Raw genomic sequence first — 24,962 nt, 5'->3', positions numbered from 1 at the left:
GTAATAGAGTTCCAAGGTTCCCGGGTTCATCCAGTCACGTAGGTGGAGTATATTCCATAGTTGCGTATAGTCGCAGGGTCTTCCATAGTAGTCCTATAGTATAGTCCCATAGTATAGTTCCATGTAGTCCATGTAGCCGTAGTCCATGTAGCCCATGGTATAGTCTTCCCTTCCAAATCGAAGCCATAGCCCTTCCAAAGCGAACTACGGCTTCCTACAGACAAAGTCAAGTCAACTTAAACATCACCTAGTACTAGCTCAGAAGCCAGTCATCGCTGTACAACATAGCAGGTCCCTCTTACGGGCCATAGCAGACGTGTTCAGAAGCAAATGCGCAAGCGTCGACGTTCAAGGACCGACACTCCGGATAGCTGCAAAGTGGGACTTTCACCTGCCTAACTAAGGGTTCAACTGTCACTTCTGACTCTTCACGTCCACAGTACCCCGATCGTAGAGATCCGGGAAAGGTCCACAATCCCCAATTACACGAGAAACTCCAAGCCGAACCGGCCGAAAGTCTTCTGTGATTCAGCAGCACGATATACCTACGCCCGGATCCGTTACGAGATCCCAGTGTTGTCACAGCGCATGGCAGAGCAATCCTGTAGACACCAAATTCACCAGTAATTCAGACCTCTTCACCATATCATGATTATATGCGTACCCCATACTGCAGCCCCTAACAAATATGAACTCGATTTACACGTATCCTCTCATCCGCCGGCTTCGGTTGCGAAAGTCGATTTGTCCATTCAGACACAGCCCGCCTAAGTTACTTAGTAGCTAGGTAGGTACGGTATCCGCTGGCTTGTGCGAGTCAATTGTGAAACTTCGAGCTTCTCTCGTCTTCCACATGGAACATGTAACCAACCGCCGTCAGTCCGAGGTTGTGTCACGTTGGCAATTATTGAGGCATAATTGAGGTATTAAGGGTGGACTATGGGTCTGGATACATGTTTAGTCCAATCTAGTATACGATCTCGTTCGCGGAATACCTGTCTACCAGGTAGGAGGAATGTAGGCAAGTAGGTAGGTAGGTATGTAGGTAGGTCGATATTGGGCAAACTTGGGAGTCTTCGTAAGCATGGCACTCACCGAAGGACGAATAGTCGTTGGTCAACAGCTGTAACCATCGTCGAATCCACAACGACATCACCTATCACCTCTCACAAAACCGTAACGGGAGCGTTACTCGCTCGAAACGGAACACCAGCGACGCAGCTACCTATGTATGTACGGATCTCTCATCAGCAGAACAGGACAGGACAGACCAAAACTAGGTGACATGTACAAAGGTCCCTTGCCTTAAACGGGCAGGCCTCGGTGGGGCCTCTCCTGAGCTGTACTCGCCCCGTATTCCGGAGCAGGACTAACTAACAAACAGCTGCATGATGCGAACCACCGGGGACGGGGTGGAGAGACCGTCGAGGCGCCAAGCCGGTGCTGCTGCTGTCAGGGACTTCGACGTATTCGGGAACAGGAGACGAAGATTCCAGATTTCTTCTCGCGACCCACGAAGTCCGTACTCTGGACTCCATAACGTGAGGGGAAGGGGGCAGACACCCGTTCGAGAAAGTCGGGTTGTTTGGGACCCCTTGCGCAGCCGTCTGGTGATGGATATATCTACTGGAGCCACATCATCGGGACGCGAAAGAGTCATCTCTCCAGAGAGTGGCCTACATGGGCGACCGAGGCTTACTACCTCGTGTCCGACGCGATCACTCGCAGCCTGTGTCTTATCAGTGACTCTTCAAACCTGCTTGAGACTTAAATAGGGGCCCAAGAGCTTAGGGGGTGTATCGAGGACACCTACGGATGGGTGGTCATGTTTCTGGAGTACCAGGTAAACATTACAAACATTACCAAGACGATATTTGGGTCTCATTGGTGAGCCGCGCCTCCTTATCTGGTAGTCTACCGTTTCCCCCCAAGGCTATTCGACTCCTGATGACACAGTACGTAAGTCAATAAGGGGCTATGGTATCTCATAGAGCCAGTAACGAGAAAGCTGATGTTTACAGTAATTCCCATGACGGTTATACCCGGTTGGGAGGGAGCCAAAGGTATGCATCTCCAATATTGAGAACGAGGGGTGTTGATATAATGTAAAAATAATGTTAGGATTGTCCTATAACGTCGATGTCCTGAATCAGAGGCTGAAGCCTATTAAGAGAGGCTCAGCCTTAAAGTAACGTAGTAGAAACCTAACCCTCTAGCTGTGCGAATTATATGGTCATATTTATATAGCTCATACTTACTAATATCAGGCCTGGATGGCCTTTGAATACAACGCTTACTGTACGTAAGACTGGGACAGCTGTTTTATAACTTCTCGTGCCATTTTACATCCCAGTCAACCGCTCTGGGACTGTGAAATATATACAATTCCTTGATTGGTATCCTCTGAACCGTAGCATGCCAGGTGCTAGTTACTAGGTATAGAATCTATTCAAGTCTACTGCGAATCGTGCCACCATACGAGGAGATGATGATATGACGATGCCTGTGATGTTTTAATCATGGTCTGAAAATTCCCATAGAAGTGTACTACTTAGCTTGCTACATAGAGAGTGTTGGGTATTCCGTTTGTTTTGTGTTGATATAGTCTGTTGCTGGGGGGATGGTGTACTCTTGGTAGGGGGAGAGGGGCACAACTTGGAACCGACAGACGTTGTGTATAGAATATGGCGACTCGGATATTTACGTTGTCACTATCACGTTGAAAGTTCCTAGACGATGAAAGCCTACATGATTACTCGTGAAGCTCAGAACGAGGTCTTCAACTTAGCTGTATAGCGCACTCCCGAGCTTGACCCCCACGAGCCCCTCGTACACAAACACGGTAGATAAACATAATTGGGTGTATTATCAACCCCTTTTCTTTTTCCTCCGGTTGTCTAGACAGTATGGTGTGATGTGTCGTCTACAGAGGTATCTATTTGTTCTTACCTGTCGGAATGCAGAACAGCACAACCTTCTTCTCGTCACCCTCGTCGTATCCCTTGTCCACGCGGTAGTATCCCCTTCGCTCTAGTTGGATAATATCGTCTTTCTTAAGCTTGGCCACGCCTTCGTCGCAGAACGCTTCCTCAACCGTAGCCGTCACGGGGGTCAAGAACTTCTCTAGGTCGTCATCCTCCTCGAGCTTGTCCTTGGTAATTAGGTAGTCGAAGTCCCACAGTTCCGCGTCGATGAGCTTCTGTCCTTGCGTCGAGAGCCAGGTCACCTTCTTGTCCGTAGCGCGAACATCTCCCTTCAGGTTCAGCTCGGCCGTGAAGCTGCTGATCGGGTCGCCGCTCGCGATGGCTCTTACGAAGGCATTTCCCCATTGCATCAAAGTGATCTCCTCGCCTTCCTTGAACAATTTGGCGTCGGCTTGATCCAATATCAATTCTTTGCTGAATGCCACCTTCTTCGTCCCGATCTTAGGCTCCTTGGGGTGGAGCGGCTTGTCCTCGGAACGTGGTTCCGCAGGCGCGTCATCTCCCGTGACGGTAACTTTGACGTGGTCCTTCTTGAGAATGGCGGTGTGTCGTGGCGCAACAGGGTCAACAATCTTTTTGTTGGTGGCCCAGAAGCTAGCCCAGTCCATCGAAACGACATTTCTGGACGGACCCTGTCTCAGAATAAAATCCCGAAGAGCAGGGATTGTCATTCCACGTCTTCGGATACCTCGAATCGTCGGCATCCGAGGGTCGTCCCAACCCCAGACCTTGCCATTGTCGACCAATTTCGCCAACTTCCGCTTCGACAAGAAAGTTCGGATGAAGTTCATACGAGCAAAGTCCCACATATACACCTGGCGCAGCTTGAGCGTGTCGAGGAACCATTGGAATTGGGGGTTTCGGTCGGTGTACTCGGTCGACCTCAATGCATGGGTGACACCCTCCAAGCTGTCGACGACGGGGCATGCGAGATCGTAGGTAGGGTAAATCTTCCATTTGGTGCCCGTCCGATGGTGGGGGTCGTTGAGGTTGCATCTGTAGATTACAGGATCGCGCATCGCCTTATTCGGGTTGTCGACGGAGATCTTAGCACGGATGCAATTCTTCAAACCTTCCTCTGTTCCATTCTTCATCTCGTCAAAGATATGCAGATTCTCCTCGACTGTTCGCTCTCGTCTTTTGGATGCGATACCCTTTCCTCGCTCATCGCGCATGGTCTCTACGTCGGTATCGTCGGCATATGCGTGACCATCCTTGATAAGTCCGAGGCAGGTATCGTAAAGGTGGTCGAAGTAGTCCGAGGTGTAGGTGACGACATCGGGCTTAACCCCCATAAGAGCAAGATCCTCGATGATGGCATCCTGGTATTCCTCCTTCTCCTTGCTCGGGTTGGTATCGTCGAGTCTTAGGCGAAGCGTGCCATTGTACGCTTGGTGGGCGAAGTAATCGCTAAGAAGGGCGGCTTTGGCGTGTCCGATGTGAAGGTATCCCCTGCGCTGATGTTAGATATTATTGACGTTCATATCCGTTCATATCCGTTCACATCCGTTACAGATGCATAGGTAGCTATAGATGTGATGTATAAATAACGTGCAATGGGCTCTTACGAAGGCTCAGGCAGGAATCGAGTGACAACTCCTTTACCAGTCTCCTGCAAGGCTAAGTTGTAGCTTGCACCGGCTCGACTCGCTTCCTGGACCTTGGTTTTACGCGCCTCGTCAGCGGCCTTGACTTCGGCTTGAATCTCCGGGTGGACTTGTTCGACGTAGGTGAACCATCGGTGGAGGTTGGCGTAGGATCCTTTGCGGACGAAAGAGACAGCGACGCGATTGCTCTTGATGGCGACCCAAATCTTGGCATCGATGTCACTTAGAGAATAACCGGCGAGGTAAGTTCTTAGGGTCAAGTGCTTCTCGAGTCGAACGAGGTGGGGTTCGATGGATTTGAAGTCCCCTCCTAGAGAGGTCGACACGGCAACGAGCTCATCTGCCTTCATTTTGGCAATGTTGAACTATTCTCAAATTTGTATGAAGCTCCCCTTTGAAGTGGTGGGATAACCTTGGAATTGTTAGCTGAAATTTATCAAGAGTCAAAATGAATTGAGTCAACACCATACGACCGATTTCGTGGCGGGGTCACCCCACTAACCGCGTTACACAGAAAAGATAAAAAGCTCTAGCATTGTCGGCGGGGTTCCAAGATTCCATGTATCTAGGTACCGATTAGATAGAGATAAGATAGTGAATGTGGCTTTCACGGTATTTTCATAAGCTGCCTGAGGCCAAACATGGCTGAATGTGGCTGAATTGATCTTTACCCTTGTCCTAAAATTCCTCCATGGACATTTTGGTTTGAAGCTTCGATTCGACTGCAATCTAACAACCATCGACGGCCACGCGATCCCCTAAGCCTACGATGGCTACGGCAAATCAATGCATTGCTTCGCTGGCGAGGCTGAGTCTTTCGGCTCCCATAAGACCAGTCAATGCGACAATACCTAGATTCCTAGCTCCGTCGATAGTTCAGACGCGATACAAGAGCGCCGGTACTGTCGCTATGCGGGCGCGCGAAAAGGAAAAGCAGAAGAAGAAGAAGAGGATGCTGCGTTTTAAAGAGTACAAATACGCTACTCCTAGCGAAGGCGAGAGGCACTCTCTATGCGACGCCATGCGGTAATTGGAACTCTTCCTCACATACGACCTTCGATTCTCGAAGGCTCTCGTTCTCCAAAACTGACATGGATCACAGATACCTCCGAGCGGCCGAAGTTGGCCGTCCCCCAGCATCTGTCACCTACGAAGTCTCTCTGAAAATTAGAACGCCCAAGAACAGCATCGTGCTTCGGAATCGGATACGTTTTCCTTATCCGGTTAAGAACGATACGCGCATCGCCGTCATCTGCAAGGAAGGTAGCGGAGCGATGGCCGAAGCCCGCGCCAACGGAGCCGTCGCATTCGGAGAAGATTCTTTGTACGAGCTCATCAAGAACAGCCCGGGCAAGCTCCCGTTTAACCGCCTCATCTGCCACGTCGACTGCGAAGCCTCTCTCAAGAAGGCCGGCCTCGGTCGAATACTAGGTCCTAAGGGTCTGATGCCTAGTTTGAAGACCAACACCCTCACCAAGAGCGTGAGAAGCATGATGCACGAGATGGTCGGTGCCGAAGGATATAGGGAGAAGGTTGGAGCGATCCGCATGCCCATAGGGAACATTCAATTTACCCCCAAGATGCTGGCCGAAAACGTCAAGGCGCTGGTAGGGCAAGTGAGGGAGAATATCGGATACGTGGAAGATAAGGCCAAGAAGGACCTGATCGAAGTTGTCCTGTCTTCCACAAACGGACCGGGTTTTAGTTTGAATGGAAGCTTCAGCTCCGTCGACGAGAAGCTGCTGCCCGAGCACCTGAGTACAGCTATGTAGATATCTGTCTTACGAATTAGAATTATATAAGAATTGTACCATATCTTGAACTTGACATTCTTGGGATTCTTGGGATTCTTGGGATGCTTGGGATGCTTGAGATGCTTGGGATGTTTGGTATGCTTGGCATTGCTGGATATCGCTGGGTATCGCTACAGTTCGATGACCTTGTGCATGACATCGTTGATTGATGAGATCGTTAATTGTCAAATATTATTATTTTGTTCACTTGCTCTTTAACGCCTTGACTGCTTCGGCTTGGGCATCTAGTAGAGCGTAGATTCCCATGAGCTTAAGAAGCTTTGCTTGTCCTTTGCCGCCTGCCTGTTTGGCTTCTTTCAACGCGGCGCCAAGGTCTAGCAGGACAGTATTTCGACACCTTATAAGCCTCTCCTCCGTTTTCCGCACAAATGGTGTATCTCTCCCAATATCATCGGCCAATTCATCTATAGTGACGTATTCGTTCGCTAACTGTGACAATTTTGCCGAGCTGCTCCCTACTGCACCGTCTAATTCATCCTCGTTTTCGTCGTCGTCTTCATCACTATCGTCACTGTCAGGCCCTATGCTTCCAATCGCTAGTCGACCCTCGAGCGCAGATATCCTCTCATCAAGCTCTAGCATTTTTCTCCCTGTCTCAACCTCGCCTCTCACACCAACTAGGTCCTTGTTTAAGTCTGCAACTTCGGTCCCCCTTTCTTGTACTCTGCCCTTGATCTCTTCTATAGCTCGCCGAAAGCCTAGTAATGCCACCCGAACATCCTCTACCCTATCCTCGCCGCCTTTCAACTCGTCACCTAGACTTAGGAAACTGGTGTAGTTCGAATTGACTAATTCTAGAAGTTCGGTGCTGATAGCAGCGCTGCGTTCCCTGAGATCGGATCGTAGGTCTTCGAGTGTTTGATGTCGGTTTGCGAGAGAGGAGAGGTATTCTGCTGGGTCGAAATCCGGTGCAAGGAAGTCGGATCGCGGGAGAGCGGTTGGAAAGGGGAGAGGAGCATCATCGTCATCGTCGGAAGAGGAGGAAGAAACAAATGTGAAGCTGCGGGAAGTTACTGGCCTATTCGGCGATAATGGTGCGAGGGTGGACATGATTATTGGATGTCGAGTAGGAGAAATGCAACAAATGCAGCAGATGCAGCAGATGCAACAGATGCGAGCAAAGGACCGAAGTGACCTAGTGCGACAAGGTAAAGTGAGGCAAGAATATATCTAGATCAGACAAGTTTGTGCATCTAGATATTGTTGTGCATCTTTCAAGTTGCATCACCAAGTTGCTTCACCAGTTGCCAGTTGTCCTTGCTGCCTCGTTGGGTCCTATCTGACCGATCCAACCGAATGGAAACGATTATGCAGATGGACCTGTTATTTCCCTATGAATTATGAATTGGTGCTTCGTAGTTGCTCAGCCTAATAAACATCAATTGAAGCTAAACAGCCAAACATCGATATTCCCGTCGATATCCAAAGTCAATCGCGTCCGATAGGGAAGTACCTGCACGTCAAATTCCGAATTCGATGTGGGGTCGAAGGTTACGACTGGTGTTACACCGTTGTTCACCTTGACTGGCTGACGTAAGTTTATTAATGGACCTGCGGGTCTACATCGCAGGGCTCCAATCTTCACCGCAATCGTTTTAGGGCAGTTGAGAAACGCTCCGGTACCGGGGACTTGAGGGCTTGAGACATTCGAGCTAGAGCAAACTATTCTCCGGCCATACCCGATCACCAAATCTTGCCAATTCTTTCTCGCCAAATTTCTATCTTCCCTACTTGCTTAGGTCTACCCTAACCCCAAGAAGAACAAGCACAGTACAAGAACCACAAGAAGACCACAATAAGAGGGGCGGCAAAGAACCGACGACAAATAAAAATCAATCTTCGATCCAACCTGCCAGCTACTCAGCTAATAACCGTCGAACGAGCAGAATGAGCTCGGGATCCGACAGGTCCGAGCATGCAGGAGTGGATCGATGATACTAGTTTTTTTCCTCCCTTGCCGAGCCTATCCTATCTGGGGTTCCATGTGACGTTTGTCGGCTCAGTCTGGGCGAACGGCGAACGGGCTACTATGGGCTGTGTGGGTTACAGGGCCCTGGCATAATCTTATCAATCTGATCAGTGATCTCGAACCACCGTCGTCCATCTCTTCTTCCCTTCCCACTTTACTTACATTGCCAGATTACATAGTTGGGTAACGGTGAACCCTCAAGTCTCTGAGTCTGAGTCTTTGCATAGTCTTTGCATGACCCCCAAATTCGACAACCCCCACTACTAGTACAACCAGTACAGCCAGTACAACCATTACGACAAGTACAACTACCTTAGTAGTACAACCAGAACAACCAATACAACCAATACCACCACATCCAAGGCGACGAGGGTTGTTGGATTCGGATGTGGAAATCCTTGACGAAGCATTCTGCTGGATTACCGTCCCATCTTCCTTATTTGCTCAATCTTTAGTCACGCTTTGCGCTCCGTCAACCTAAGAGGGAGAACCTTGACCTGCTACCGCTTCCTCCCCAACTAATCCAACTAATTCAAACAAAGATCGGTATACAAAATACCCCAAGCGCAAAGTTGGAAGCCCTAATTCGGACCCTCTCGAGCATTAGGAACTCGGCCCGTTCCCACTCCCATTGACTTTTACATACGTCGCCTGCCACCCGCAAGTTTGTTTGCTTTATCGGGGCAAAGGAATCTTAGCGACATCTTCTCCTAGTTGTTTTTTTTTCCTTCCTCATCCCTAGAAACGAAGGAAATCGACGATATCTAACCAAGGGAAAGAATCGACCTATAGGAAGGAGTGAGGATCACCAAAATCTGATAAACTGATCCTCTCTGATATACCTGTCTACTTACCTACTTCGGACCTATCATACGACTAAGCTCAGGTCGTAATTTTGCGGAGCCGAGCCCGCGGAAACCCAAAATCATCTCATACGCTGATGTCCGAGCCTGCATTGCGTCTCCGAACAGAACAGCGAATAGGATCGACTAGATGGTTAACCCGCCTCTCTGCTCCAGGATCGGAATAACATGGCGACCCCTACTGCTACTGCTGTCACCATCTCCTCTGCTAATCTGAACGGCCACTCCAGGCCGCAACCAACCAAACTCGCCATAACCCCTTTCTCAGCTGCATCTCCCCCCGCTTCGTCTGCTGCCTCACCAATCTCCAGCGTGTCTACGCCTACCTCGAGTCATCAACTCGCCATCAAACCCGCTTCCGCCGCCTTGCAGGCCACCACGATGGCGACAGTCGCCGTCGCAAAGGGCACCATCACCAGCAGGGAATGGGTCGTTCCTCCGAGGCCCAAGCCCGGTCGGAAGCCCGCCACGGATACACCGCCAACTAAGAGGAAGGCTCAGAACCGGGCTGCTCAGCGCGCTTTCCGCGAGCGAAGGGCCGCCCGCGTCGGCGAATTGGAGGAACAGCTAGAGGACCAGAAGGAAGAGTACGAGAGGACACATCAACATCTACGTGACCAGGTGCAGGATCTAGATACCGAGGTGCAGACGCTAAGGAGCAGGTGCGTAGTCCTCGAGGAGTTATTGGAGAAAGAACGTGCAGAGCGCACCAAAGCAACAAACGAACTCGACGATTTGAGACGACGATGGAGGGCGGAGGGATCCACCTTGTCGTCGAGGAATGGAAGTTTCACATCCCATCACGGACGAGCACCCAATTCATTAAGCATCTCCTCGCAACGCCCGACACCACGAGGAAGCATCACGAACAACGCACCGGAGCATCGTAATTCGACTACAGCATTCTCCATCTCACAAATCATCTCTCCACCCGACTCTTCGAACTCGTCGGGCCTTCGAGACTCGTCGCCAGATCCTGCGGGATGCGGCAATTGCGAATCCACCGGGCCGTGTGCTTGCGTGGAAGATGTCCTCGCTAGCACATCCATCGGATGCGGTAAGTGTAGCATCGGTAGCAAGTGCGAATGTCTCGAAGCTGTGCTTAAGGGGCCAGCTCCGAATTCGGAATCCGAACTCAAGCGAAAGCCATCCTCGATATCGGTCATGGCTCCGGAAGAGAAGAGGCAGAAGATCCCCGAGCCGTATCCTCACGAGGTTGACTTCACCGCCATGTTCTCTAAGAAGAAAGATCCCATCCCAGAGGTCGCCCTGTATCAGCCCGTCGCTCAATCGGCCGTGGCGCCACGAGACTCGTGCGGTTTCTGCAAAGAGGGTACCTACTGCATGTGTGCCGAGACCGCCGCATCGCAGACCCTCGCCCCAGTATCCCAACAGATCCAGACTCCACCGCCATCGGAGAATGATGTAGGCCCTACCCCTGTAGAAGTCACGTCTACCGGAGCCATCAAGTTACCGGGCATAAGTTCATTGAACCATACCCCAATCTCGTCGACCCGTCCATCTGGCTGCGGCCCCAAAGGACCCGGATCCTGCGCTCAATGTCTAAGAGATCCTAAGTCGGGCCTCTTCTGTCGTAGCCTAGCCGCCAACTTTGCCCGCAGCGGGGGCAAGTCTGGCGGATGCTGCGGGGGATCTGGGGGTTCTGGATGTTGTAAATCTAACGGATCCGCCTCAGGAACAGCCACACCTAACGGCTCGTCGTCTCTCAGCGTGTCATGCGCAGACGCATACAAGACATTATCTAGTCATCGAAACTTTGAGAAGGCCACCGAAGAGATCGGAACATGGCTACCTAGACTTAGAGCTGCTCCTCCTCAGGCGAACGCACCGGCTAGGTTGCCCATAGAAGTCGAGGCAGCTAGCATCATGGGTGTGTTGAGGGAGTTTGACGTTCGATTCGGAAGAGATGCTTAAACTATCACTATCTACCTAATCTATCTACATATATCCAAGGTGGGATGGGAGGTCGCATCACGCTCTGAGTTTATAACGGGGTGTATAACGGAGTACATAACGACGACACGGCGGCAACGGATCATTGCATCCAGCGGTGTTTAAGGGGGGAAGGGTGGTTGATTGCTTCGGTCGCATTTGAAGTGTGGCCATATCTTGCATTTACTATTTGCGAGACTATCATCGTCATCGTCATCGGTTCGATAGGAAATATCTTATCAAGGGAGGCTGCGAGTGATGTGCTCGCATTGATTTACTGGTTATGGGAAACCCTGACGATTTTCCGAGGCGTTCGATTGTTTGTATGGTATCTAAAAGCAAGTAACGTCGAGCTCAGATGAGTTTCGAGTACATCGTGCGAATGCGTTATGAGCATGTTCAATAGTTTACGTCGGCACTTTCAACTATTTGCGTTTGTCCGTGTCTAGGTTCGTGTTTCTCGACGTCGCTGTGATGCCCAAATCATTCTCTTAGCCATACAACTACTCATCCACGCGGCCGGATACCCAGTGGCACCCCTATCCCAACCATATGTTCAATGCAAGATTCTATTGATTTGAAGAAATATAAAGATAGGAAGATGCAGAATACCCAAAGGACCAACCGGTGTCCATCTCCCAGACCCAAAAGGTCCTTTCCTGTCCTTCCGAAATGCAATGCAATGCTAATCCCTTATGTGTAGTCCGATATGATATCCAAACGAGAGGCCATTCCATCGCCCACTATCAATTACGCCCCATAGGCACAGTTCATTACGTTCGTCTGACGCCAATCTGTTGCGTCATTCTAAACACGACAGCCCCCATCATCCAACCCGACGAAATGTCACTCAACGAAATACCACCCAACCAATAACAGATTCATCTAATCAGTCTCAGTAGCATTCGCCGCCTGCGCCGCCGCCCCATCACCGAACCCACAGCCAGCCTTTCCAGCCTGGAACTGTGCGCCGAGACCAGAGCAGAGGCCGATATTCTGGGCCGTGACGGTAGCACAGCACGTGGAGGCGCAGTCGGCCGAGCTTAGACACTGGCCGCCGATGAACTGGATGCCTTTGCCGTTGCCGACGTTCTTTGCGCCGGCGGGGTCGGCAGAGATGGCCAGGGCCGGGACGGCGACTTGGTGGCGTTAGTGATGAATTAGGTCTAGAGGTAAAGAGGGAATGGGGAAGTGATATTTATAGGGGAAGCCAGGTGGTGGGAGACAGGACTTACCGGAGAGGAAAGCGAGGAAGGTGATGCGGACCATTTTGACGGTGTTTCGTAAAGTGTCTTGGAGACTGGAGGTATGATTACTAGGTAGTAGGTATTGTTCTGAAGTTGGGACGAAAGTGTTGATTTATCTCGTGGATGTCTGGGTTGTGATCGCACTGACTGGAGATCATGGAGCGGATCATGAAGAAGCTTAAATATTAAACCAAACACTCGCTACCCGGTATACGATATCGAAGTCTGCCTCGTTGCATCCCCTACTTCGAGAACACTTCCAACGACATACCCCTGGGATCGGCTTGACGAGGCCCGTGAGGCTGAGTACGGGTGTTTTCTGTTACGCCTGCGGCTTCAGCTACGGGACCCCCTTGTTTTGATACGTCGCACGTCGTTGAAAGGTCGAATGGTGGTAGCTTAGGTAGGTCGAATATTGATTGACCCCGGATTTCGGCAATTTGTGCCATGCAGCGTTAATTGATGTCGCATCGATCTGACGGCATTCATGTTGTCGACATTTGATATGTCAGTATTTTTACGATTGGTAGTCGAAGATGTTTCCCGAGGCTTGGTATGTGTTGGCTTGGCGCTGAACACCATCAAGGCGCTTCCCAGGGAGAGCTATGGATAGAAATCTCCATGCAAGGCTATTCTATTATCGTAGAATCGTTAGCTGCCGTAAATAGACTCAACAGCCCTTTCTCTATGGCTCTGCTCGGATGCTGCTCAGACTCCAACATGAGTCTTAGGATCTTACTATGACAGTAGGATACTTGATAGGTAGTCTACAACCCCCCATCAATCAAGGATCATGATAGGATCATTCGAAGCAAAACAAACCTATTGCGAAGGGTCATCGGACGACAGATCCTATCTCACCGCTTGGTTTGAAATTATTAGGATAGATCGAATGCGCTTGTTTGATAATCATTTGGAGGGCTAGAACATCCATGATGAGTTCTTCCCTAATAAGGGGGAGTTCGGTCCGAGCAGTAGATCCCGACTTCTTCGTTCGCAAGGCGTTTTCAGCATCGGACGAAGATTCGACAGTGCTCTCGCAGACTCGCAGACTCGTTCCTCCTGTTCGTCCCAATAGCGCGTGGCAAAACGTTACGATAGTAGAATTGAAGTTTCGTGACCGACAGAAAATCAATGCAAGCGTTGATCGGATCGTCGGTTTGATCCACACAGCACCGCATATCTTCGCTGATCATATTAGAAACGTTATTACCGCCTACGTACGTCGGAGCGATGATGATTCGCATTATGTGGAGAGGCAAATAGGAAGGAGAGAATCGAAAGTCGGAAACTTCGTTTGTTTGGAAATTGTGTCAATGGGGATATCGTGGGGACTTTTCTGAAACCATTACGCCGGCTGTTGTCTTATCCAATCACGATGCTCCAATTTCCCCTTTTCATCTATCATCGTTTGATGACTAAATAGAACAACGACATGAGTCTGTGAATGTAGAGTATATGAGAAGCGAGGAGGATTGAATGAAGGTTTTCGTTCTGAAGACCTATGATACTAGGTATGATCATGCGCTTACTACCTAAACTTTGAAAACCCTAGATGTTATCGCCCTTTCCTTCTACGTAGCCTCCATCTTGTCCAGGCTGCCCTGGCAATAAAGGGGTGTGCCTGCTATGTCAAGATGGTATGAGGTGGTGGTTTTTAAGTTTAAGGTTTACTTAGTGTGAAGCAACGAACTCTAACATTCGACTACCAACATTGAAGTCCCCTGAATGCAGCTGACGTATCTACCATTGAATGATACCTGGAAAGTGCTCTCAACCAAACCAGGTTTAGGCTCCACGGTGGTTAGAAACTCCCTACAAGATTTTCGACACTTGACAACTCTATAATTAACCTAGGGCATCCCCTCGCAGACGTTGGTTCACGGAGCGACCACCCCTTACCTACGCCAAACATGGAGGCGAAGTTCAGCAAAGTCGCATGAGTAACCTTTGGTTTGATCATACCATCATATCTCATCCGGAGGTGGCTGGCGATACTTCCAAGACTTACTAGGTACCTAACAAAGACCATCGAGAGGTAGGTGACAAAGAGAACAGCACAGTTTCGCCGGATCTGTCTTCGTCACGAACATCCCCAAACAATGGACAAAGGGACTCACAAACAACTCCAAACCCATTCAACAATGCGCCCTTATTTAAAATCCAAAAATACAATACTTTGTTCCTCGAATCTCGGTTCCATGTCCAACCATTCAGCCCCCACGATTAGACGATTCTACGTATAACGCCAAGCCCAACAGAACGCCTCACATCCCGCACATACGATCAACATGTCGATCTTTATCACACGAGAAGTATACTCCTGCACACATAGCCTAGATCGACGCCACCGAACCCTCGGGACCGATGATGGTGTCGAGATCGAGATAGTTCCGATCCCGTCCCAATGTCCGGCGTGCGTGTACGACTCTCTCCTAGAGGGATGTATAGAGCTCGACGAAAATAACAAGCGCGATTACTCAACGCTAGACCAGACGGCTACGAATGAAGAACGCGTGGGTGAGTTCGCCAAGTATCTGCAAGAATTGCTGGAGAAGAAGCGGTGTGCTCTGATGGCCGTTTATGGCGCCGGATTTGTCCCGGAGTTTTAAATCCTGCGTGAGATTTGGAGAAGCTTATATGTGGCATCATGGCGTCGATAGACTAAGGTTGTGCTTCTCGATCGCGAGGGGATGTGGCGTTGATGCAAGGGTCTGCAAAGATCAGATATCTGCCGAGGCAGCCAGGTACCTGACCGGTGAAAAGGCGATCTACTTAGCATCTAGGTAGGTAGGCACAAGAAAGAAGGTAACGATATGTCAAATAACCACTCCGGTCTCGTTATCATTAATATAATAATAGATACGCGTCTACTAAGCACACAGGCCTCTATATGTGATCAAATGGCCACCGCTCCGTGTTGTACAATGTCGAGTACCTCGAGCGCCTCGAGCGCCTCAATCGCCTGATGTAGATTAACGAGCCGTAATATCGGACCACTCATCCTGCGTAAGATACTCCCAGATAGAAATGACCCCAATGCATGTTACTCATAGCTAACCCATAGCGAACCTGACTATTTTCAAGTCGGTCTTCCGAATAATTAGTTTCGAGCGAGAAAGTAGATACCTACCTAGGCACCTAGTAGACAGGTAGGTACCTAATACCTAGTAATAGTAATGAAGCCTCATTTCACATGAGATCATCCAGCCAGTAAACACATTCACCCATCGAATCCATGCTGTACACAAGATACCATCCAGTACCAAGTAGATATGTACCTACCTAGGTAGGTAGGTAGGTAGGTAGGTAGGTAGGTACGAATTAGGTATCGGAAGAGGTCTTCAAGCCTCCCCATGGTAGAGCATCTGCTTGCATATTTCAAGTCGACGAGACGCTTCGTTAAGCAACTCCGAAGGTGACTCGAATGTAAGAGCCCCTATCGCATCAAGCAGGTTGGGTAACCCGTCTTGAAGATTCGCCGGTGTGGTAGCATCGAGTTCCGAGAGTTTCGTCACTTTAGATAGGTAGTCGAAAATCCCTGTTGTGTTGCGCTGTAACTGCTGGGGGAGTGGTCGAAGCGTGTTGGATTGATCCCTCGACTGGGTTCGTGCTCGCACAAACGACCAGATGCTCAGTGTCGCGTAGTACATAATCCACGGTCGATGAGGATCGGGGTCGCGACGGCACGAGTATTGCATTCCAAACATATCCCCGGGGTTATTGACGTAGCCGTTATTTTTCTTCTGACGAGGATCCACCAGGATTCGATGAAGCAGCTTGAAGGCGTGTAGGATTGCATGGCGCGTCGCGAGTTGACTTGACCAGTTTGTCATTCGACTAACGACATTCGTGTAATCTCGTGTGGAAATTTTGCGGCCAAGTAATCGTTTCGCTCCTGCGTAAACCTGACAATCGACGATGTCGATGTATAGACTAATGTGAGCGAGGTGGTAAAGCACCGATGCGCTCTGGATGAGGCCGTTAGAATGTGATTGAGGTCCAGAGCTATCCGACTCTGGGTCACTTGAGCCAATAGCCCCGTCGAAGCTCGTCTTCCAGTCGTCAAATGCCTTCAACAACATGTTGCACCACTTCTCTCGGGTATCGGAGGAGGTTGATCCTAATTCTAGCCACTTGAGATGAGTATCACGATGTCTAAGATGCCAACCAACACTCAAAAGGCCACACATGATGATCATGCGGCCAAACGCGTGCGTTTGTACTTCCTTGCCGTGAATGGCGCGTTTTAATCCATCCAGAAACGAGACAGGTTTCACTCCATACAACCTAAAATTCGAATCGTGATGACGAACAATCTCAGGACTCGACGCAGACCATAATGACTCGTCGCATGGTAAGGGTAAGCGAATCTCGTGAGGGACCATGTCGGCAGCGTGTCCGAACATTGCGGCGTGGACGATATCCATCATGAACGCGGCGAAGACAACCCTATGCATCGATTCCGTCCTAGCCCACTTCACCCACCAAGTCCTCGCATCTGACGTTGCAGGATGTTCCAAACCGTTCTGCTCGTCGGAAGGCGATTCGGCTCCCGCACCTCCAATTAAGGGGCTACCTCGTCTAAGTAGAGTCAATGTTACGGAATGGTAGACGTGCGCCCTCTCATGAAGATTCCTAGAGGAATACATCTTCTCGTAGAATTCGAGCAGGAGTAAGGCTTGCGCAACCCATAAATCCACCGGAGGAGAAGCTTCGTCGGCCGTTAATATCTCGAAACGGACATTCGATATGATAAGGTCAGCAAACGCCTTATACTCCAACGGGTCCCGCGCCGTCTCCCGGCTATATATCTGGGCAGCCCCCAAAGCAATCATCACCAGAAGAAGGAAGATGGAACATCGCGTCGCAGAAAATGTCGGCTGATGAACGATGGGTAATCTTGGCGATACGAAATCCCAGTAATGTCGCATGCAGTCCCGTAGAAACTCCAAGCTTAGGCCAGGTATATCATCGCCAGCCTCTTGCATAAGACTAGCCAGCTTCGAGTCGAACCTATTCTGCTTCTGGTGGAATAATTGCACGTATCGCAAAACCTCTTGGCGACGGTGCTCGGAGATAAGCTCGTCGGGCATATCGGGGTGGCGTGGGGGTGTTAGATCTAGCTGAGATCTGCTGGTAAGTGATTCGTGGTCATAATGGATATTGTTATTGAACGGCGACTCGAGCCCACCCTCGATAAATGGGACGTTCGCAAAGCTTAGGTCCCTATACGTCTGCTGAGGGTCAAAGAGCCAGACACCAAAATTTTCACGAAGCTCTAGTTCACTGGCATCTCCCGGCCCGGGAACGTTGTGATATGGTACGAAAGTGGAATGATCATGCATCGGTGCGTGTTCACGACCGTAGAAGCTAGGCTTCTGGCGCATGAGTCCGACGGTATCCATGGGAGATGTCCAAGGCACGTTGTGAGAAAGCGGACTCGGCTGCGTCGGCGCCATAGGTGGCAACGGCGGAGGTTGGGCCGGGACCGGCGAGTCAGAGGTTAGGAGAACAGAAGCATTACGAGGAGCACTCGCGGGCTGTTGGGGAAATGTTGCTGGTCGTGGTGGTGCAGCAACGCTCGTAGCCATGCTAGGCGAAGGCATCACAGGGAGATCTGATGCTGTCTCTTTCGAGGGGATGCTGAAGCTACTAGTACGATTCCTAGGGATGTATGAAGACGAATGACGCTTCTTGTGGCGTGCCAGTAAGTCTGGCCTTACAAATGTTTGATTGCAGTCCGATACATCACACCTATAGATGGTCTTGGGGTCATCTTGAGGCTATGTTAGCATTATAGTGCCTTGTCGTGAACCCGTAAAGGAGAATCAGGGGAGCAGTGATCTGCATTCTTGGAATTCAGGGTCTTAGGTCTTAGGCCTCAAGTCTTGGGTCTTGTCTTAGGGCCTTGTCTTGGGCGTTAGGTGTTAGGTGGCAGGTGTCAGATTAACGTACGGTTCAGTTGATGTCTCTGAAGATGCTCGGCTCTCGAATATATCTTGTCGCATCCAGTCCAGTCGCACGAAAATCTTCGTGGCGCACCCTTTCTGCTCCTCCTGGTGGCTGTCGCTGGCAAGCCATTTACCCGCGACATGGCTCATCCATACCTAAGTATGTATCAATCAGAGAGCGAGGAGGTGCATATGCGCTTCGCCGTCAACCTTCTTCCTCCCGTCTTCCGTCTTCCGCGGATCGAAGGGGTAGAGAGGTAAACCAGACTAAGACGACCCTCGAGCGGAGTCGATGGGGGTCCAGGCTAGTTTTGAACAGGAACAGTTAGGGGAAGGTAGGGAAGGTATGGGGGCAGTAAGGGAACGTGTAAGAAGGTAGGAACAGATTGCGCGAGATTTCCCACAGTTCGGGACGGCTGAGATGGGAAAGATCAATCTTCGCCAAGAGTCCAACGCGGGGGCTGCACCTGCGCACTTTAGCGTGGGGGTTTTCCTCCAATTCTTAATTATCCGGGGTACGTCGCCGCCTATGAGCGAGAAGCCCTATGTAAGACGTGGGGGTCCATCCCTCCGCTCCCGTCGAGTCTTCCTCCGTCGCCCTACCGAGATTTGGGGATTTGGAGTAAACGTACCTAGGTAGGTAGGTATATAGGTACCTGTGTTCTCGCTACTGAGTGGAGTGGGTGGAATGGAATTGTCTTTGATCAGGACAAGGCTCATAATAATCACTAGAAAGCGAGGTTGAAAGAGACTTCAACAATAATTCACTAGTTAGTAGAAGTATTGCATACCTACATGATGAATCCTTTCAGCTAGAACAATAAGATATTCTTTGAACTCCTCTCGAAGCAATCTACCTACCTAGTAAGTATTAATAAGTGCTTGTCCACTGCTACGAGAATGAAACCAGACACTACGTCCAACAAACTTATTTGAAAACTACTGAAATGACTTGGTATTATAGCATACTTGCCTTGCTAATATATCCAATTATATACATCTCCAGTAAGGCGAGTTCGTTGCTGAGGATTTGGAAAACACAATTGGGCGCCGCTCCAGGAAAATCGGGCAACTCGCCCGGGCAGAATACCGACAATGAGCAAATTGACAGTCTTCTACGGGCATACAAAAACCACACAACAGTCTTCGCTTCGATAGACGTACATGCTTGGGACCTGGATGATGGAAAGATAACTGATATTGGGGTCTCTACTTGGCAGCCTGGCCTTGTGTTCGGGTCGAATATATACTCCTATCATTGGCAAATTCGGGGAAACAGATTCCTTAAAAATCGAGAAGTTCCATCAAAGCCTGATACATTCATCTTCGATGAGAGCAGGGTGATTGATGAGAGTCAAATAACGGAAATTCTGCATAATATATTCAACCCCCTCGAGAATAAGTTCTCGAATGTGCTCATTGTTGGGCATTGCATCGAGTCTACAATACAATTGCTCAAGAGGCACTGGAAACCGCCCGATTCTGCCATGATTCTCGACACTCAAAAGATATGGCTAACTCTACATCAACAATCAGATCTGCCTACACTTGAGAAAGCACTTAGGACTACGCCGAAAGCAACGTACCAAAAGCGCCTGTTACATAACGCGGGGAATGACGCGCGATACATATTACACCTAATACAAGCACAGTGTCTAGAATTATCTATGGACTCCAGAGCCAAGAGTATATAGAGATTACATTGGAAGTGACTTACATTGGCTATCAAGGGGCATATGGAAAATATAAATTTATATTTTCTTGCGTTTATTTGTATACATAGGTCGGCACCTACCTACGTATAAAGTGCCTACCTAATTACCTATGCTATATAGCTCTCCATATTGACTGCTACTGAATCAGATCTTCATTTTCTTCCGAAAGATGACTGTCACTATTAGCTGTGCTTGTCCAAATGAATCCCAGAGAGGTCGAGATTCAATGGTGATAATTGGATCTTCTTCAACTTTCACGTATGCAGTAAGTGAGGTTGCATGTATTTTTTGTAGTTTTTCGTGAAGTGGATACATAGATGCAGGATTATTGCAACACTGGGCTGGCTGAGCGTGCTGTTCGGCGTAGAAAATGCAAGCCCATTCTGTCTGGGAAGCCATCTTCGTAATGGTATTTCGTTTTGGATCATATATCACCGTATATAGCCACTTCCGAGGTACCACATCGGCGTCCCAAAACACTGAAAGGAGTATCGAAAAATCACCACTTGATATGAATTGGTGTGAAACCTGAGAAGCACCCCGGGACTTGACTTGTACGATAGAGACGTCTTCAAGGTCATAAGCCTCCCACAGGGCATCGCTACGGGGAATCGTCTTGCCTGCTGCAACTCTAAGAAGTAAGCATGGTAGTGAAGGTGATGAGTTCCATCGTAGTATTTGAATGGGATCTTCCGAAGATTGCGTAGGAAAAGCTCTAGATGTATCTAGACTTAGAAACAAGTCCGTAGGTATTAAATGTCCTAGAATCGAGTATGATTGCCCAAGGAACATCTTGGATAATGGGTGGTGTGTTCTAGAGTATATATCTTCTCCTAAACGGTGTAGAGGGATCCATATTCGAAAATGTCTGGATACTTGGGCTCCATTTGGTATTTGAGAGTATGTGGCTTCACGATGCAGCTCTTTAGAGCAATTTAATCCAACTAGAACTATTCTCCCCATGAGAGTCTTCATAAGAGAAAGCTTCATAGAAATGCCCAAGTTCGTGATGGAATAAGCGCTTTGATCGTACTCATGATTTCTGACTATTGAGCCGCAGAAACGGAACTCAGCAGGAGATGGTGCTAGTGCACTTGTTAGAGAGTAGGTGTTAGAGGCCCGTAAATCCCATGCTAAAATGCTTTGATCATTTGAAATCTTGATGATTTCCCGCTGCAACCTGCCAAATGCCTTCTGCCCTTCGCCGTATAACAATGGCATGTTGATATCGAAAATCCCAAGAAGGCAATATGCAATGTCTTCCAAACGAGTGGTTTGGCGGTCAGCAGCCCACGACATGCGTTGAGCAATAGAATAGCCATGGATCGTCGAACGGTCTCTTAAAGCTTCAATATGGATTCTGGTGATACTCGAGATAAGACCTGCCAACTCACTCCTATCTCCTAGCACCGTCCAGCGATAGTCGAAGAAAATAACTGAACTCGGCGCGAGTAACTCCTGCAGCGTCCAACCTCTACTAAACCAACGGCTCTTTTTGAACTGACCAGTCTTTGCCTGGACATCAGCAAGGTATGCATAGCACACATGCGAATCGTGGTACCAAGCAAACATGCTGTTGATCGCCTCGGTGAGTTCGGCGGAGCTGCTCTTATCGATACAGTTTGTATCACACCAGAGATACTGCAGGCCGTCAGCCTGGGCGCGGCGGCATGCCCCCACAATCTTGGCGTAACCATCCTTGCTCCTGACGGCATTGTCGGTGCGGTGCTTCCACTCTTTGAATGTCACCTCCTTATCTCCATCCCACGTGTGGGAGAGAATGGCGTATCGTGGTATTTGATCCCCGTAGAATTGTTCAAGCTCAAGCGTGTTGACATTGATGAGACGCATGGTGACAGGTTGAAGTGTGAGGGTGATGGATTGATGGGGTGATGGGGTGATATTGGTGGCAATGGCTGTAGTCTGTGAAGGGAATGAATCTGTGAATGGCAATGGGAGACCTGGTGATTCCAGCCAAGGAAGAACGGGGGATAGTGAGCATGGTATTTGAAGACTACTCTGCGATGCTGCAGCATGATCAACACGATCACGATCACTTACCTGAGGGACGCAGCCCCTGAATAGGGAGTAAAGAAAACGATAGATAGGAAACGATGAGGCGCAACAGACTATCAATTCTCATCTCATATGTTCGGACGACGTTACTCACACGCGACAGTTCCAAGAATTTCACACCTGTTAGTAGTAACACTGGGACATTAACATCAGTTCGCCAAGGATCTGCTCAGGGGTATCCCAACTTTGGGGTCCCTATCCGAAATAGGGGTTCATCTGATGAAAGAACATAAATTAAAACTAGGGTATACGGACAACGTAGGTTCGGAAATTCGTTGATATTCATGTCCGGCGTTGCCACTGATCAGTTGTGACTTATCAACTCTAGCTGAGACTTTTCTCTAGACCTATCGAAAAGTACCATTTTGTTGAACATTACAGGTCAACATGACCTCTCATACAGCGTCTGGTAATCGTACCGCTATGTCTCCCGACTGAGTGATATACCTGACCCAAGGCAGTGATGGGTATTGCAGCTAGTGGAGGTGTTCGTGTTAGCTGTAGCTGATACGAATATGGCATTGGTGGTGGTGGTGATGATGATGATGATGATGATAATGGAAATGGAAATGGAGAAAATGATGACATACCTTAGGTTCTGTAATCTTCAGGTATCGCACTTGAATACCGCTAGTCGTGAAATAGGGAATTTCAAACTTCACTTGAATGGGTCTCTTAGCGCCCTTGCCCGCATTGACACCGCCCATACTTCCTCCAAATCCACCAGTCATACCTCCACCATGTTCGTCGTCACCTCTTACACTAGGAAGACCTAATTCAGCTCGCATGAGGAATTCCTTACTACCACCAAACTGCTTGATCTTCCATACGATAGCGCTCTGCTCGGGAGCATAGTGGACGCTGCCGATATTCGTTCGGAACCTCGGAGAGTCGGCGTCGTCAGGTACCGGAACAATAATTTCGACGTTGTTAGCCGTGCTCCTCCTCTTGAATTGTGCCTTCGCCTTGAGCATGTATTCGATTCGCGATCCTGAGTGGCTTTCGACCACGCACTCAACCCAAATTAGGGGCTTGACTTGTGTGTTCAACCGATAACTCATCAACTCGAATTCGCCGTCTGGTGGGATGAAAGAGATGGTTCGGTCGTTTTCGAATCGTGATAATCGAACACACTGATGAAACTTGACATCCTCCATCTCGATAGCCTTGCCTCGTGTCGTCCTTCCGGTCGTTTCAAACATAACCTTGTCGTTCAAACCAAGTCGCAGTTCAGGCATGCCGGATAGATAGCACTTCATCTTGATCGCACCCAGGATTTCAGACCGTAACACGTTTCCGTTTGACGAGACCAGCAAATTCAAACTTTCAACCACATCTAAGAATACTTCGTTCTTCCTGTACCTTATGCCTTCGGACCGCCACGAGACAGCATTTGTGACCGCGATAGGTGGCCGGGCTTGGACTTCTAGCTTGTGGGATTCCTGGGTGATGTACTCTTGTAGAATCTTGGACTCGGTTGTTTGAGGGTAGCCGAAATCCATCATCTCGTCTAGTAATTCGTATATGATGACGAAGTTGTCGCGAATCGATTCTTCTTCCAGGGCTTTGAAATACTCGGTGAACACTTCGACTACTTTATGTAAGAATAGGAGGATCTCGGCTGCGTTCGTGTTTCGCTTTGTGAGGGCAAGGAGATAGAGGTTGTTGTGTCGGATATACAAGTACTGCTAGGAGTTAGCATCGACGACAAATGCAAGACAAACCAGAAATACACACGTTGATGCCTTCGTGAGAGAAACATGGTGGTACGGCAGAGGACTCTTCTTCGGCTTCGCTAAGGAGGACGGGGAATTTCTCGACGGCTGACATGGGAATGTCACCTCGATAGTTTCGAGCAAGGAGGGTCTATTATGATGTATGATGTCAGTTTCATTGCTGCACGTGTATGCTGAGCCGCAAGAGTTAATCCACAATAACTGACCTTGCCCTTTAGATCGAGAAAGAAGACGGCTGATGCCATGATGTCGGTCTGGATAGTATATTCAGGGGTCGCGGATGGATGTCGATTGGCTCTCAGGCCAGACAGATGATTTAAAAATTCTCAGTCATACAACGCATTAATCAAGCATACTTCGAAGCGCGCAAATAGAACTATGAACAGAAGTTGGTCGTCAAAAGAAAGATGTCTATTCCGTAAATCGCATGCACACAATCCAAAGTTCCAAGATGCCAGGACAGCTTTCACTGACCCCACATTGATTTCGAGATGCCATTGGGTTAGATACGTGCCAAGCCACATTGTGTTCAGCCTCACTTGCAGACTGGCAGACTGGGCAGCAGCAGCCTCAGTTATCTAATCTTGGAGGCACCAGTTGAGATGTGGCTGATCCCAACTTTCAATGTTCACCGTGCTTGTGTGGATACCTATGTATCTCGTCACATGACTGTAGTGGAACCTGGCACCAGACCCCACTTAGAATTTTCATCATATCTTTTTTTGCGCGCAACTTTTTTTATGTTCTTTTTCCTTTCTTCTTCAACGCGTCCAATAGACAGTACAGCTCATTACCTCACAACCGGTGCCAGCATTCTGCTAGTTTCCTACCGTGTCGCCGTTGATGAAGACTGCGATTTCGAGACGCGGAGAAGGATTCAATCGATATGGTACCATAAGAGCTGCCCGAGTATTACTGCCGTATTGGCAACATATTGTTGCTTGGGCGGCGTCAGAGGGACCGAACATTCTATTCTGCTTGCAGTCGTTGTATTTCGTGCACTGGTGCGGTAGAAAGTAGTCACCTATCTAGGTCCCTATTCGG

The 24,962-nt window shown here is 49.1% G+C and overlaps 9 protein-coding genes across 9 annotated transcripts; 3 read left to right on the top strand and 6 right to left on the bottom strand.

Moving 5' to 3' along the window:
- Window positions 1-2,737: 2,737 nt before the first annotated feature.
- Window positions 2,738-5,074, bottom strand: GGS22DRAFT_167779 (glutamyl-tRNA synthetase). The gene is made up of 2 exons (XM_047962033.1): window positions 4,553-5,074; window positions 2,738-4,436 (listed from the first exon to the last, which is right to left on the bottom strand). The coding sequence occupies exons 1-2, from the start codon at window positions 4,939-4,941 to the stop codon at window positions 2,936-2,938; spliced, it is 1,890 nt and encodes a 629-aa protein (XP_047816889.1). The 5' UTR covers window positions 4,942-5,074; the 3' UTR covers window positions 2,738-2,935.
- Window positions 5,075-5,207: 133 nt separating this feature from the next.
- Window positions 5,208-6,564, top strand: GGS22DRAFT_167778 (ribosomal protein L1). The gene is made up of 2 exons (XM_047962032.1): window positions 5,208-5,617; window positions 5,694-6,564. The coding sequence occupies exons 1-2, from the start codon at window positions 5,361-5,363 to the stop codon at window positions 6,361-6,363; spliced, it is 927 nt and encodes a 308-aa protein (XP_047816888.1). The 5' UTR covers window positions 5,208-5,360; the 3' UTR covers window positions 6,364-6,564.
- GGS22DRAFT_167777 (oligomeric golgi complex component, COG2-domain-containing protein) lies at window positions 6,565-8,068 on the bottom strand. Its single transcript, XM_047962031.1, has one exon. It carries the CDS (start codon window positions 7,453-7,455, stop codon window positions 6,589-6,591), a length of 867 nt encoding a protein of 288 aa, XP_047816887.1. The 5' UTR covers window positions 7,456-8,068; the 3' UTR covers window positions 6,565-6,588.
- An 805-nt stretch (window positions 8,069-8,873) lies between these two features.
- On the top strand, window positions 8,874-11,634 carry GGS22DRAFT_35054 (uncharacterized protein). The gene has a single exon (XM_047966876.1). The coding sequence runs from the start codon at window positions 9,406-9,408 to the stop codon at window positions 11,170-11,172; it is 1,767 nt and encodes a 588-aa protein (XP_047816886.1). The 5' UTR covers window positions 8,874-9,405; the 3' UTR covers window positions 11,173-11,634.
- Window positions 11,635-11,923: 289 nt separating this feature from the next.
- On the bottom strand, window positions 11,924-12,569 carry GGS22DRAFT_35036 (uncharacterized protein). Its single transcript, XM_047966875.1, has 2 exons — window positions 12,426-12,569; window positions 11,924-12,329 (listed from the first exon to the last, which is right to left on the bottom strand). Exons 1-2 carry the CDS (start codon window positions 12,457-12,459, stop codon window positions 12,076-12,078), a joined length of 288 nt encoding a protein of 95 aa, XP_047816885.1. The 5' UTR covers window positions 12,460-12,569; the 3' UTR covers window positions 11,924-12,075.
- Window positions 12,570-14,728: 2,159 nt separating this feature from the next.
- Window positions 14,729-15,049, top strand: GGS22DRAFT_190358 (uncharacterized protein; the record flags this gene model as incomplete). Its single annotated transcript, XM_047964963.1, has 1 exon — window positions 14,729-15,049. One exon carries the CDS (start codon window positions 14,729-14,731, stop codon window positions 15,047-15,049), a length of 321 nt encoding a protein of 106 aa, XP_047816884.1.
- Window positions 15,050-15,252: 203 nt separating this feature from the next.
- Window positions 15,253-18,777, bottom strand: GGS22DRAFT_167771 (uncharacterized protein). The gene is made up of 2 exons (XM_047962030.1): window positions 18,396-18,777; window positions 15,253-18,216 (listed from the first exon to the last, which is right to left on the bottom strand). The coding sequence occupies exons 1-2, from the start codon at window positions 18,532-18,534 to the stop codon at window positions 15,782-15,784; spliced, it is 2,574 nt and encodes an 857-aa protein (XP_047816883.1). The 5' UTR covers window positions 18,535-18,777; the 3' UTR covers window positions 15,253-15,781.
- Window positions 18,778-20,035: 1,258 nt separating this feature from the next.
- Window positions 20,036-22,373, bottom strand: GGS22DRAFT_195336 (HET-domain-containing protein). Its single transcript, XM_047965651.1, has one exon. The coding sequence runs from the start codon at window positions 21,955-21,957 to the stop codon at window positions 20,251-20,253; it is 1,707 nt and encodes a 568-aa protein (XP_047816882.1). The 5' UTR covers window positions 21,958-22,373; the 3' UTR covers window positions 20,036-20,250.
- A 20-nt stretch (window positions 22,374-22,393) lies between these two features.
- On the bottom strand, window positions 22,394-24,363 carry GGS22DRAFT_167764 (Mu homology domain-containing protein). Its single transcript, XM_047962029.1, has 4 exons — window positions 24,125-24,363; window positions 23,920-24,048; window positions 22,773-23,867; window positions 22,394-22,658 (listed from the first exon to the last, which is right to left on the bottom strand). Exons 1-4 carry the CDS (start codon window positions 24,161-24,163, stop codon window positions 22,578-22,580), a joined length of 1,344 nt encoding a protein of 447 aa, XP_047816881.1. The 5' UTR covers window positions 24,164-24,363; the 3' UTR covers window positions 22,394-22,577.
- Between the last annotated feature and the right edge of the window lie 599 nt (window positions 24,364-24,962).

The sequence above is a fragment of the Annulohypoxylon maeteangense genome (genome assembly GCF_022496945.1).
Source record: "Annulohypoxylon maeteangense strain CBS 123835 unplaced genomic scaffold GGS22scaffold_13, whole genome shotgun sequence".
Lineage (NCBI taxonomy): Eukaryota > Fungi > Ascomycota > Sordariomycetes > Xylariales > Hypoxylaceae > Annulohypoxylon > Annulohypoxylon maeteangense.
The sequence above is the reverse complement of the archived record's forward strand: the minus strand, read 5'-3'. Positions and strand labels throughout refer to the sequence as shown.

Excerpts from the sequence above, each read along its gene's own strand:
- GGS22DRAFT_167779 (XM_047962033.1), bottom strand. The coding sequence starts at position 4,941 with ATGAAGGCAGATGAGCTCGTTGCCGTGTCGACCTCTCTAGGAGGGGAC. Across the intron at positions 4,437-4,552 it reads CGATTCCTGCCTGAGCCTTC|GGGATACCTTCACATCGGAC; the intron begins GTAAGAGCCCAT and ends ACATCAGCGCAG.
- GGS22DRAFT_167778 (XM_047962032.1), top strand. The coding sequence starts at position 5,361 with ATGGCTACGGCAAATCAATGCATTGCTTCGCTGGCGAGGCTGAGTCTT. Across the intron at positions 5,618-5,693 it reads TCTCTATGCGACGCCATGCG|ATACCTCCGAGCGGCCGAAG; the intron begins GTAATTGGAACT and ends CATGGATCACAG.
- GGS22DRAFT_167777 (XM_047962031.1), bottom strand. The coding sequence starts at position 7,455 with ATGTCCACCCTCGCACCATTATCGCCGAATAGGCCAGTAACTTCCCGC.
- GGS22DRAFT_35054 (XM_047966876.1), top strand. The coding sequence starts at position 9,406 with ATGGCGACCCCTACTGCTACTGCTGTCACCATCTCCTCTGCTAATCTG.
- GGS22DRAFT_35036 (XM_047966875.1), bottom strand. The coding sequence starts at position 12,459 with ATGGTCCGCATCACCTTCCTCGCTTTCCTCTCCG. Across the intron at positions 12,330-12,425 it reads CTTCCTCGCTTTCCTCTCCG|TCGCCGTCCCGGCCCTGGCC; the intron begins GTAAGTCCTGTC and ends AACGCCACCAAG.
- GGS22DRAFT_167771 (XM_047962030.1), bottom strand. The coding sequence starts at position 18,534 with ATGTCGCGGGTAAATGGCTTGCCAGCGACAGCCACCAGGAGGAGCAGA. Across the intron at positions 18,217-18,395 it reads TCAGAGACATCAACTGAACC|ATGACCCCAAGACCATCTAT; the intron begins GTACGTTAATCT and ends CATAGCCTCAAG.
- GGS22DRAFT_195336 (XM_047965651.1), bottom strand. The coding sequence starts at position 21,957 with ATGCGTCTCATCAATGTCAACACGCTTGAGCTTGAACAATTCTACGGG.
- GGS22DRAFT_167764 (XM_047962029.1), bottom strand. The coding sequence starts at position 24,163 with ATGGCATCAGCCGTCTTCTTTCTCGATCTAAAGGGCAAG. Across the intron at positions 24,049-24,124 it reads TTCTCGATCTAAAGGGCAAG|ACCCTCCTTGCTCGAAACTA; the intron begins GTCAGTTATTGT and ends ACATCATAATAG. Across the intron at positions 22,659-22,772 it reads TGAAGATTACAGAACCTAAG|CTGCAATACCCATCACTGCC; the intron begins GTATGTCATCAT and ends CACCTCCACTAG.